The sequence below is a fragment of the Staurois parvus genome, unplaced genomic scaffold (assembly GCF_062004578.1).
Source record: "Staurois parvus isolate SC_StPar_1 unplaced genomic scaffold, SC_StPar_1.0 ptg001245l, whole genome shotgun sequence".
NCBI lineage: Eukaryota > Metazoa > Chordata > Amphibia > Anura > Ranidae > Staurois > Staurois parvus.
The window spans coordinates 550,354-562,460 of NW_028319041.1; the positions used below are offsets into that span (position 1 = coordinate 550,354).

The 12,107-nt window shown below is 42.5% G+C and overlaps 1 protein-coding gene across 34 annotated transcripts in view; it reads right to left on the minus strand.

The window, feature by feature from the left end:
* Nucleotides 1–12,107, minus strand: part of OBSCN (obscurin, cytoskeletal calmodulin and titin-interacting RhoGEF) — a 518,757-nt gene that overhangs the window by 355,005 nt on the left and 151,645 nt on the right. For all 34 annotated transcript variants that reach the window (XM_089660447.1, XM_089660452.1, XM_089660453.1 and 31 more), the window contains 3 exons: nucleotides 11,380–11,541; nucleotides 8,853–8,957; nucleotides 1,081–1,347 (listed from right to left, as the gene is read on the minus strand). In XM_089660447.1, the coding sequence (XP_089516573.1) occupies nucleotides 1,081–1,347; nucleotides 8,853–8,957; nucleotides 11,380–11,541 (534 nt within the window). The remainder of the gene's footprint in view (nucleotides 1–1,080; nucleotides 1,348–8,852; nucleotides 8,958–11,379; nucleotides 11,542–12,107) is intronic.

The window sequence follows — 12,107 nt, forward strand, 5'->3', positions numbered from 1 at the left end:
TGGAAGGAAATTCCTTATTTTGTTCCAAAAATATATATCATCATTGGAAGATTTTCCCCTCACTTCTTTCTCTTATGACAACTCTAAAGTTTAAGATTTCCCTTTACTTTCTGTCCGGGAGACAATGCCCATCAGGAGGGTGCATGTAAGGGATTTCCAGTGAGACGAATTGCAAATAGAAATGCGCATGCGCATAGAAACGTCCGGAGAAGAGTGATCGGTTGTGCGCATGCACACTTAAATGCGCGATCGCGCACGGTGAAGATCGGCGCCAGACGGACTATTTAAAGGGTGTCTCTGCCCATGTTGAGTGCTGACTGGTCTTCAGCTCCCCCCGTGTTCTGCTTGTTTCTGTGTGATTCCCTTGTTGCTGACCCGGCTTGTTCCTGACCTGACTCTGATTACTCTCCTGCTTGATACTGGTTCCTGACTTCGGGTCTGCTACTGACTTTGGTTTGCTTCTGATTTGGTACCTCGCTGTCCGCCTGTTGATGACCCCGGCTATTCCTATGACACTGCTCCTGTCTCTCACCCTCGCTTCCTGCCTTGCTCTGGTGCACACCTGGCGATCTACCATACCAGCTCTGCATGCTACTACTGTGCCTGAATCGGAGGTTCATCAGTCTTCCAAGGTCATCATCTGCAAGAGCTGCAAACAACATCTACTGGCGCCCTTGTCCCCCTGGTCCCTAGACACCTTCTGTTCCACCTCCAGTTGGGTCAGGGCTAGTGACACAAGTGAGGCCGACCTCATCATTTCAGTCTCCTATCAGTGCATCTATCCAGCCGGGGCACAGATGGCAAATAAAAAGTCTGGCAGAGGGTCTAACCCTTCCACAAAACTAAAAATGAAATTTTGCCTTTACATGCAAAAGGTAAAACATTTCTTAAAGCAATCTGGAGGCAGAATAATGCTCAACTGCTAATAATTATTTTGTCTGATCCTCAGAAAATACCTCCTACTTTCAGGGCACAAACTGAAGACATAATTTAGGAATTACAAAGGCTTCTGAGAGACCTGCTACATGGCATTTCCCCCAGCCTCGCTGACCAGTCAGAGCAGTTGTACTACCAGGTTACCTTCAATCAGCAACTGGGCAGAGGTCTTATCATCCCCGGCGTCGCAGGTATAAGTGTCCTCATCCTGGAATTCCACCTCATTGATGATGAGTTTCCGGTACAGCCCCTGGCTGACAATCTCATATCGATTTCCTGGCTGAATCTGTTTGTCCTTCTTGAACCACCTGACCTCGGCATTGGCACGAGACACTTGGCACTCGAGGAATGCCCTATGCTTCTCTATGGCAATCTTGTCCCGCAGGGGTTTGGTGATTTTGACAGGAAGTTCTGCAATCATAAATGGACATGTTAGATGAAACAATGCAAGGAGCAAGAAGAATGAGTGAGATCCATATGTCCTAAAGCTTAACATCCTCAAAAAGATGAAAATGGCACCTGGTCTTCTCATTTTTTATAAGCTCTTTATTTCTTCTCTAGGTTAAATACATGTTAAAGACCAGGGGCGGACTGACAACTCATGGGGCCCCTGGGCACTAGGGGATCATGGGGCCCCTGTGTCCTTGCCCAAACTCAAAAAAGCCTATGAAAAAGGTACCAGGGGCATCTCATGGGGCCTCCTACTGACCCCGGGCCCTTGGGCAGTGCCCGAGTTTCCAAATGGTCAGTCCGCCCCCGTTAAAGACATAGTAGGGGTGCTAACATGTTTCGACCAATCTGGCCTTACTCATAGCTATGACTAAGGCCACATCGGCCAAAATTCGTTAGCACCTCTACTATACCTTGTATGTAAGCCGTAAAAGAGATAAAGGACATATAGAAGATTAGAAACCGGGTGCTATTTTTTTTCTTTTTGTTCGGATAATTGAGAGGCTTACAGGAGCCAGAACAAGCACCGGCATCCCTTTCTGATAAAAAATGGTATTTGGATTGAGGAGGTGCATTTTGTTCCTGTTGTATTGATGCTCTTCGATCCTTGTACAAGTGTATGAGCGACTCCCTAATTTATGGCTTTGGTAATATATACCACTTTTTGATGATAAGTGCAAATACTGAGAAACATCAATCTCACCCTAGGAGAGTTGAAGGAGTTAATCGTATTTCAGTCAGTTTCATGATTCCATCATTTAAAGGCTAATAAAGTGGCCATGTCAAGTAAAGCTTTGTTGGACGAGAAGTGGAGAGCGAGGGCAGCCAGGTGGGATTATGGGTAAGAAAAAGATCACAGAATCCCCATGTGCTTTGGAGAGGAGCAACACTGCACGAATGGAGGACGAGAACTAGTGGCCAAGCTTGTGAGCTTGTGAGAAGAAGAAGTATTACTAGAATTTTACAACTCCTGTTGAATCTCCCAAGGGACCCAGTCCACATAGCACATGGTCCCGTTAAAATGAGTCCAGTGGTTTTTAATTTACATTTTGGTTCTTTCAGTGTTTGTTGCAGCTCCATCCCAGGCTAAAGCCCAATTTATGAGTTTTCCTTTGGGAAAAGTATAGCCAGCAGTGTGGCCACCCCCCCCCCCCTCTTCTTTTTGTGGCTCTGTTGTTTATTTGTGAAACCCTGTGCTTCCTCTGCAATTTTCATTTTTAGGCTAAATTTAGATATGTGGTTGAGGGGGGCAGAAAAAAATGTGAAGCTAAGCTGAATTTTTGCCCCCTCCAGCTGCCCACCCTTAAGCTGCAATGGTTTACTCATATGCTGTAGTCGTGATACTCCACTTCGCTGTAGTGGCAAAAAGTATCAAGTGCACCCATTTAATCAAAAGGAAGTGCAGCAAATGCGTACAATGGAAAAATGCGGTTAAAACAGGTGGTGAGGAGGCGTCATAAGTTCAGTTTCAGGCTTCATTTGGATAAATATTATTTTGTAGATAAAGTAGAAGTCCAGTGGAATACTAACTTAACTATTCTAAGTCCTATACTAACTACCCTGTAGAGCAGTGGTCTCCAAACTGCGGCCCAGGGGCCAGATGCGGCCCTTTGCTGGCTTTTATCTGGCCCTTGGGGCACTATTTCATCCACTGATACCAACTGGGTATAATTCCCTCCACTTACACCAATGAAAGGGGGGCAAAACTCCTTCCAACAACACCAATGATGAGGAACAATTCCTCCCAGTGAAACAAATGATAGGGTCCAATGACATCAATGATGGGGCAGAGTTCCTCCCACTGACACCAAACAAAGGAGCATTATTTTTTTCCCCACTGACGTCGGGACCTTTTCTACTCCCACTGGCTGCAGTCCAACTCTTGTAAAGTCTGAAGGACAGTAAACTGGCCCTTTGTTTAGAAAGTTTGGAGACCCCTTCTGTAGAGGAAAGATGCTTATATTTACCTATTCTGGGGATGCTCCGGCCTGGTCACGAGGTTTCCCCAGCAGCTTTAGAGGAGAGGAGAGAACACAGACAAGGCCTGCAGTGCCTAGGTGCAGATGTCACCCATTGGCTTACTATGGGGCATCTGTTGTCGGCTGTCTCACCTTTACACTGAAGCCGGCACTGGGAGCAGATCACTTGACCAGATTGGAGTGCCCTCATAGTAGGTAAGTATAGTCATCTTTCCTCTACAGCAGGGGTAAGTCCGTGGGCCACATCTGGCCCGATAAGGCATTTTTACTGGACTGCGGCTAGAGTCTTTAAACTCACTGCAGGGACAGCTTCCCAGGTGAACTTATGTCGGGTTGCAAAACATGAGTTACATATTCACCCCTATCCTGGCAGGTCCTGCAACAACTCCTGGTGCCTCCATGTGTTGGCTGCTAGGTCTGCCAACATCAACCAGTGAAGTATTTCTGTGTAGACCAGCTGAAGCTCCGGGGTCTGGGAGGGGCAGAAAGTCTGCATTTAAGGTGCAGTGTAAAGGAGCACAGTACTAACATATGGAAAGATTGATGGGGAAAAAAAATGTGCAGGGTGGGAAGGACAAATGTGTGTGTGAGTGTGGGGGGGGGGGGATGAATCTGTTGAGGATACAGTTATGGAGGGGTTTGATGGCACACATGGGGACACAGTTGTGGAGGGTGATGGTTTTGATGACTCTTATGGGCACACAGTTGTGAGGGTGGAGGGGTGATGACTGTGATAGGGGCACAGTTGTATGTGGGGGGGATGGTCCTCATGAAGACACAGTTGTACATGAGGGCGGTGATGGCTCTGCTGGGGACATAGTTGTGGGGGGAAGGGGTGGCTCTGATGGGGACATAGTTGTGTGTGTGGGGGGGGGGGTGGCACTGATGGAGACACAGTTGTGGAATTGTGAGATGGCTCTGAGGATGACACACGTGTGTGTGGGGGCTCTGATAAAGTCACAAATATGTGGGAGGGTTCTGAGGTTCTGATGGAGACACAAATGTGCCGGGAGACTCTAATAGGTGATGAAGACCCAAATTTGTGGGGGGGCTATAACGGGGACACCAATTTGCAGGGAAACGCTAATGAGTGATGAGAACACAAATGTGTGGGGAGACTACGCTAGGAACACAGATGTAAGGTCCTAAGGCACACTGGAATTTTAACCTGCTGCACGAGGCTACAACATTTAGGTGTGAACGGAAGGTGCACTATCCAGCCCCACTGTCGGCAGCCTGGCAAATTTTATTCTACTCCGCTGCTGCAGATTTATTTATTTTTTTCGGTCCACGAGTACGTGTAAATTATACAAGGTGGACCTCAAACTGATGTTTGGAGACCTCTGTTCTACAGGATAGTTAGACTAGAGCTTAGAATGGGGGTGGGAGTAGGTTTAAGTATAGTTAGTATTTGACTGGATTTCCACTTCAACTTACAACTTTCCATTACAACTTCCCACCCGGCCTATTGCAAAATGGCGGCTGTGCGGGACTTTGGACATCATATGACATCCAGTCCTGCTGTCGATACAGTGTGATCACTGTGACCAATCAGAGCAGATCACAGGACAATTGTAACCAATAAATGGCTTTGATTCATGCCACTCTTTGTGGCGGTTCATGCCACTCATTCGATTCATGCCACTCATTGAAAATGGCGACCATATGGGACTTTGGTAGTCCCGGGTGGACATCATATGATGTCCTCCCGTAACGTGCCTCGCGCATGGTGTGTGGCTGTGCTGTGGGCGTAATCTGTCATTGGATGTGTCCTGGCACAGGCGATGACAGATTGATGTACTGGCCTGCTGACGGTAACCTCTGATCTGCTGTGATCAATCACGGCAGATCACAGGATAATTGTAACCAATGAATTTCTTTGATTCATGCCACTCATTGTGTACAACCATGTTGCTAGCTGTGATTGGCCGCAGTGATCGCATGGTACAGACATGGCCAATCACAGCCCACCTATGCCATGTGATTAGCTGTGGCCAATCTCAGCTAATCACAACAATACATACTGAATGAATCTATTTAATTCAGTAAAAAATGCTTGCTGATAGCAGTAAATCCCCCCCCCCACACACACACACACACACACACACACACTTTTCATCATCTTTTTCTCTTCTTTACTTTCTTTTCCCTTTCACTGCTGCAAGTACAACGGGACTTCTGGCTTCTAGGCAATCTACCAGACCCTACACAGCTTAAAGTGGTTCTAAAGGCTTCAGGTTTTTTACCTTCATGCATTCTAAGCATTAAGGTAAAAAACCTGTGTGCAGCAGCCCCCCCCCCCCCCCCAATCCTTACCTGAGTCTCCTCTAATCCAGCGATGTTCACAGTCTCGGCTCTATGGAGACTTTCCCTCCTCATTGGCTGAGACAGCAGCAGGTGCCCATTGGCTCTCACTGCTGTCAATTACAGCCAGTGAGCCAATGAGGAGAGAGCAGGGGTGGGTCCAGGCTGCGGCTCTATGTGTCTTATGGATGCATAGAGCAGCGGCTCGAGAGTGAGCACGTAGTAGTGACCCCAGTGCAAGCAGCTTACCCTTAAGGCACTCCTGGAGAGCGCTGGCGGGGGGACACAAAAAGAAGAGGATCGTGGCTGCTCTGTGCAAAACCACTACTCAGAGCAGGTAAGTATGACATTTTTGTTTTGTTTTAAAAAAAAAAAAAAAAAGAAGCTCTAGTATCACTTTAATACCGGCCTATACTCTTGTATATTCTGCAGATTTGTTTTATTTTGAATACATTCTTACTCGTTTGAATGAGACTTTGTATAACTGTTTTGTCCCCGTGCGTGGACAACTTTGTGCTCATTATAACTTGAAAATCAAATAAACATTACTGTAAAGAAAAAAAGAGGAAAACATTTAATAATTTAAAAAAAAATTATAAAAATGTTATGTATGTTTTTTTCTCATAGTGTCCCTGATCACCTCCACACCAGTCATTTTCACCAAAGAGATTTAGCAGAATACATTTTGGGCTAAATTTATGAAGAACAATTATTTCGTTTTTTCAAAAAAAAATTTTTTTTTAAGCAAAAAAAAAAACAAGATCAGCTATGAGGAAAGATTAGAGGAACTGACTTTATTCTCTCTTGAGAAGAGGAGATTAAGGGGGGATATGATCTCCATGTATAACACATAAGGGGGGATATGATCTCCATGTATAATACATAAGGGGGGATATGATCTCCATGTATAATACATAAGGGGGGATATGATCTCCATGTATAATACATAAGGGGGATATGATCTCCATGTATAATACATAAGGGGGATATGATCACCATGTATAATACATAAGGGGGGGATATGATCTCCATGTATAATACATAAGGGGGATATGATCTCCATGTATAATACATAAGGGGGGGATATGATCTCCATGTATAATACATAAGGGGGATATGATCTCCATGTATAATACATAAGGGGGGATATGATCTCCATGTATAATACATAAGGGGGGATATGATCTCCATGTATAATACATAAGGGGGGATATGATCTCCATGTATAATACATAAGGGGGGATATGATCTCCATGTATAATACATAAGGGGGTGATATGATCTCCATGTGTAATACATAAGGGGGGATATGATCTCCATGTATAATATATAAGGGGGGATATGATCTCCATGTATAATACATAAGGGGGGATATGATCTCCATGTATAATACATAAGGGGGGATATGATCACCATGTATAAATACATAAGGGGGGGGATATGATCTCCATGTGTAATACATAAGGGGGGATATGATCTCCATGTGTAATACATAAGGGGGATATGATCTCCATGTATAATACATAAGGGGGGATATGATCTCCATGTATAATACATAAGGGGGGATATGATCTCCATGTATAATACATAAGGGGGGATATGATCTCCATATATAATACATACGGGGGATATGATCACCATGTATAAATACATAAGGGGGGATATGATCTCCATGTATAATACATAAGGGGGGATATGATCTCCATGTATAATACATAAGGGGGGATATGATCTCCATGTATAATACATAAGGGGGGATATGATCTCCATGTATAATACATAAGGGGGGATATGATCTCCATGTATAATACATAAGGGGGTGATATGATCTCCATGTGTAATACATAAGGGGGGGGGATATGATCTCCATGTATAATATATAAGGGGGGATATGATCTCCATGTATAATATATAAGGGGGGATATGATCTCCACGTATAATACATAAGGGGGGATGTGATCTCCATGTACAATACATAAGGGGGGATGTTATCTCCATGTATAATACATAAGGGGGGGATATGATCTCCATGTATAATACATAAGGGGGGGATATGATCACCATGTATAATACATAAGGGGGGATATGATCTCCATGTATAATACATAAGGGGGGATATGATCTCCATGTATAATACATAAGGGGGGATATGATCTCCATGTATAATACATAAGGGGGGATATGATCACCATGTATAATACATAAGGGGGGATATGATCTCCATGTATAATACATAAGGGGGGATATGATCTCCATGTATAATATATAAGGGGGGATATGATCTCCATGTATAATACATAAGGGGGGGATATGATCTCCATGTATAAATACATCAGTGGTTCATATAGTGAACTCGGTGCAGTTATTACCCCTCCTGAGGTCATCACAGAGGACAAGGGGGCGCTCTTTACATCTGGAGGAAAATAAATGTAATCTCCTAACACGGAAAGGTTTCTTCACAGTGAGAGCTGTGAGAATGTGGAATAGACTCCCTCAAGAGTTGGTTGTGGCCAGCTCAGTGGATTGCTGTAGGAAAGTCCTGGATTCTTTCTTGGATACACAGAATATAACTGGATATAACATTTATAGGTAAGGTTGATCCAGGGAATATCCGATTGCCTCTCGGGGGATCAGGAAGGACTTTTCTCCCAGCAGGAGCAAATTGGATTATGCTTTGCTGGTTTTTTTTTTCCTTCCTCTGGATCAACTGTAGGTGTAGGATTATAACTTGGTTGAACTGGATGGACTTTTGTCTTTTTTTTAGCCAGACTAACTATGTAATTAAATACCACTAAAAGAAAGTTCTATTTGCGTGAAAAAAAATTACAAAAAATGTAATATGGGTTCAGTGTTACATGACTGAGTAAAAGTGTGACAGCTGAAATTTGGCCTGGGCAGGAAGGGGGTGAGAGTGCCCGGGATTGATGAGGTTAAAAGAAGGGCGTAGGCAGTTTTGCTTTGACTGCATGTATATAGACATTACCCTGGTGAACTTTCTATAACTTTCATCTTTAGAACTTGTAATCCAGTAAAGAAATCTCTTTTTACAACTTTTGTTTGTGTTAATTCTTTCTCCCTTGAAGATCTCTGTATCTGTAGATCAAGTGTTAGTTTTATCTGCTTGCCTAGAGATCAGCTAAGATTGGCTTTTGTGATGACGCTTCCAAACAATTCTGTCCTCACCTTTAATAAGCAGATTAGCTTGAGATTCCGCATTTTCTGCCACAAATTTAATTTCTCCAGCATCCTCAGACTGAACGCTTTTGAAGTTCAAAGAATACGTCCTTCCTGGAATCGAAAGTATCTTTATCAGAATAAGAAACAAATGAAACTGGGACAACAAAACCGATTATCATATAAAGAGAGGTAAGATTGTGTGTAGAATACTTATCATATTTACTGAATTTTATCAGAAACAAAAGAGGATCTGGAGCCTCAATGTGTGGAGTTGTACCTTTATCTGTACATTGTATCCCTCATTACTGGCAGTATGGTGTAATACAGCCATAAATGCCACCAAGAATTGATATCATTGTTCTTAGGTGCTTTTTTTTTCAGTTTAATTTAAATTTTTTTGTAGGCTATTTATTATTTGTTAACAAATTATTTTCACAAACAAACATTAAATAAAGGGTACGCTCTACGCTGCTAATGTATAGCTTGCTGAGCATTTACAGGGATTAGCTGCATGCTTGTTGGCAGCCTCTGTAAACTGACTAATGAAGACAGGTCTCACCCTCAGCTAGCAGAAAAAGAGTTGTGGCACTTAGCTGGGTACATAATTTGATCTCTTATTCATAGCACAGGAGAAGAAAGGACATGAAAGGAAAATAAAATAATAGAAATAAAAAGAAGGTAAAATAAAAAATGGAAAGGAAGGGTCAGGAATAGAAAGAAGAGGCTGAAAAGAGAAGGATGAGAGAGGACAGGACAGGACAGGAAAGGCAAGGCAAGGAAAAAGGAAAGGTTAAGGGAAAGAAAAGGGAAAAGGAAGGGATGGGAAAGAATGGGAAAGGATGGGAAAGGAAGGAAAGGAAAGGAAGGGAAAGAAAAGGAAGATGGAAAAAGAAAGGAAAATACATGAAAAGATAGAGGGCCAAGTAGAGAATGCAAAAAAAAGCAAAAGGGAAGGAATTTAAAAGAAAAAGAAAAGTGAAGAAAACTAAAAGAAAGGAAAGACAGTGAAAAGAAAAAAGGAAAGGGAAAGGAAAATAAATTAAAAGGAAAGATGCCTGAGTAGAGGAAAAGAATGGTAAAAAAAAAAAAAAAAAAGGGAAGAAATTTAAAAGAAAAGGGGAAGGAATAGGAAAGGAAAGAAAAGAAAGGATAGGAAAGGATGGGAAAGGGAAGGAAAGGAAAGGAAAGGAAAAGAAAAGAAAGGAAAGGGAAGATGGAAAAAGAAAGGAAAATACATGAAAAAATAGAGGGCCAAGCAGAGAATGCAAAAAAAAAAAAAAAAGCAAAAGCAAAAGGGAAGGAATTTAAAAGAAAAAGGAAAGTGAAGAAAACTAAAAGAAAGGAAAGACGGTGAAAAGAAAAAAAGGAAAGGGAAAGGAAAGATGCCTGAGTAGAGGAAAAGAATGGCAAAAAAAAACAAAAAGGGAAGAAATTTAAAAGAAAAGGGGAAGGAATAGGAAAGGAAAGGATGGGAAAGGAAATGAAAGGACGGGAAGGGAAAGAAATGGAAAGGATGGGAAAGGGAAGGAAAGGAAAAGTAAGGAAAGGAAGGGAAAAGAAAGGAAAGGAAGGGAAATGAAAGGAAGGGAAAGGAAAGGAAATGAAAGGACGGGAAAGGAAAGAAATGGAAAGGATGGGAAAGGAAGGGAAAGGAAAGGATGGGAAAGGAAAAGAAAGGAAAGGAAAGGAAAGGAAGGGAAAGGAAAGGAAGGGAAAGGAAAGGATGGGAAAGGAAAGGATAGGAAAGGAAAGGAAAGGATGGGAAAGGAAATTAAAGGACGGAAAAGGAAAGAAATGGAAAGGATGGGAAAGGGAAGGAAAGGAAGGGAAAGGAAAGGATGGGAAAGGAAAAGAAAGGAAAGGAAGGGAAAGGAAAGGAAAGGAAGGGAAAGGAAAGGATAGGAAAGGAAAGGAAAAGGAAAGAATAGGAAAGGACAGGAAAGGAAAGGAAGGGAAAGGAAAGGATGGGAAAGGAAAGGATAGGATAGGAAAGGAAAGGAAAGGATAGGAAAGAAAAGGAAAGGAAAGAATGGGAAAGGAAAGGAAAAAGAAAGTAAAACAAGTTGAAAAAAGGAAAGCATAGAAAGTAAGGTGAGAGTAAATAAAAGGGGATGAGAGGAAGAAAAGGGAAGGAAGCTAAGGAATGTAAAATATTTAGAGCACTCACAGACTAAAGATGAAGTTTACATCAGAGTATAACCCCAGGCAAAAATGTATTTTAGTTTTGGATGAAATATGAAAAGATAAGAAACTTTCAAACGTTTGGGTTCCTCTTCCCACTCTGCCCAAACTTAAAAAATCAACAGGTTCTGCACTGGAGCTATGCTGAGTGGCCAGTATTCAAAAATATTCTTCTTTACAGTAATGTAAGCCACAGAATTACCCTGCATCCTGGTACAAGGGGCAAAATGCCAGCGTTTTCCATAAACATCATTGCAATAAATTCAATAAATCTGCAAGAAAAGGAATTACTTCTCCTTGTCTCCAGGAGACAGGTGCTCTTTAAACGAATACCAAAACCTTCCACACTTACCTTCCTGACGCATCTTAACATTCTCTCCCGCCCTCAGCTTGACGCCATTTTTGTACCACTGAATCTGGACATCATCATGAGAGATCTGACAGAGGAACGAGGCTGATCCCTTCTCCTCCACCTCCACATCCACTAATGGCTTAATGAAATGGATTTCCCGAGCTATGGTTCAGATGAGGAAGGGTGATGATGGATGAATGAATGATATAAAGCAATTCACAAGGCAACAGTAACTTGTGGAAATTATACGTTTCAGACAAGATAATGTTCAGTTTGAAGTGATCCTGGGCTAACTGAAACTGAGAATATGATGGAAAAAATAATGTACATAAGAAGAAATTGCTTTCAGTGAAAACCCCAATGCCAAAACAATCATTAGATCCAGAGATACAAGTAGATGAAACTAGACCATTCGAGCTGATTGTGCCCCTGTGTACAAAGCCAGCTCCATAAAGACATGTTTTGACCAGTTTGGTGCAGTACACTGGAGTTCCTCCACATCTAACTGGTCAAACCATGTCTTTATGGGGCTGGCTTTGTACACAGGGGCATAGTAACGCAAAAACAGAAAAGGGCCCAAATCATAACCCATATGTACTTCTTGGACATCCCATTCCGAAACCATGGCCAATAATATGGAGTTAACCCCCTTTTCCGCACTTCAGGGAAGGCTTTTCACAAGGTTTTAGAGGGTGCCAATGGGAATTTGTGGCCATTGGTGAGGTCAA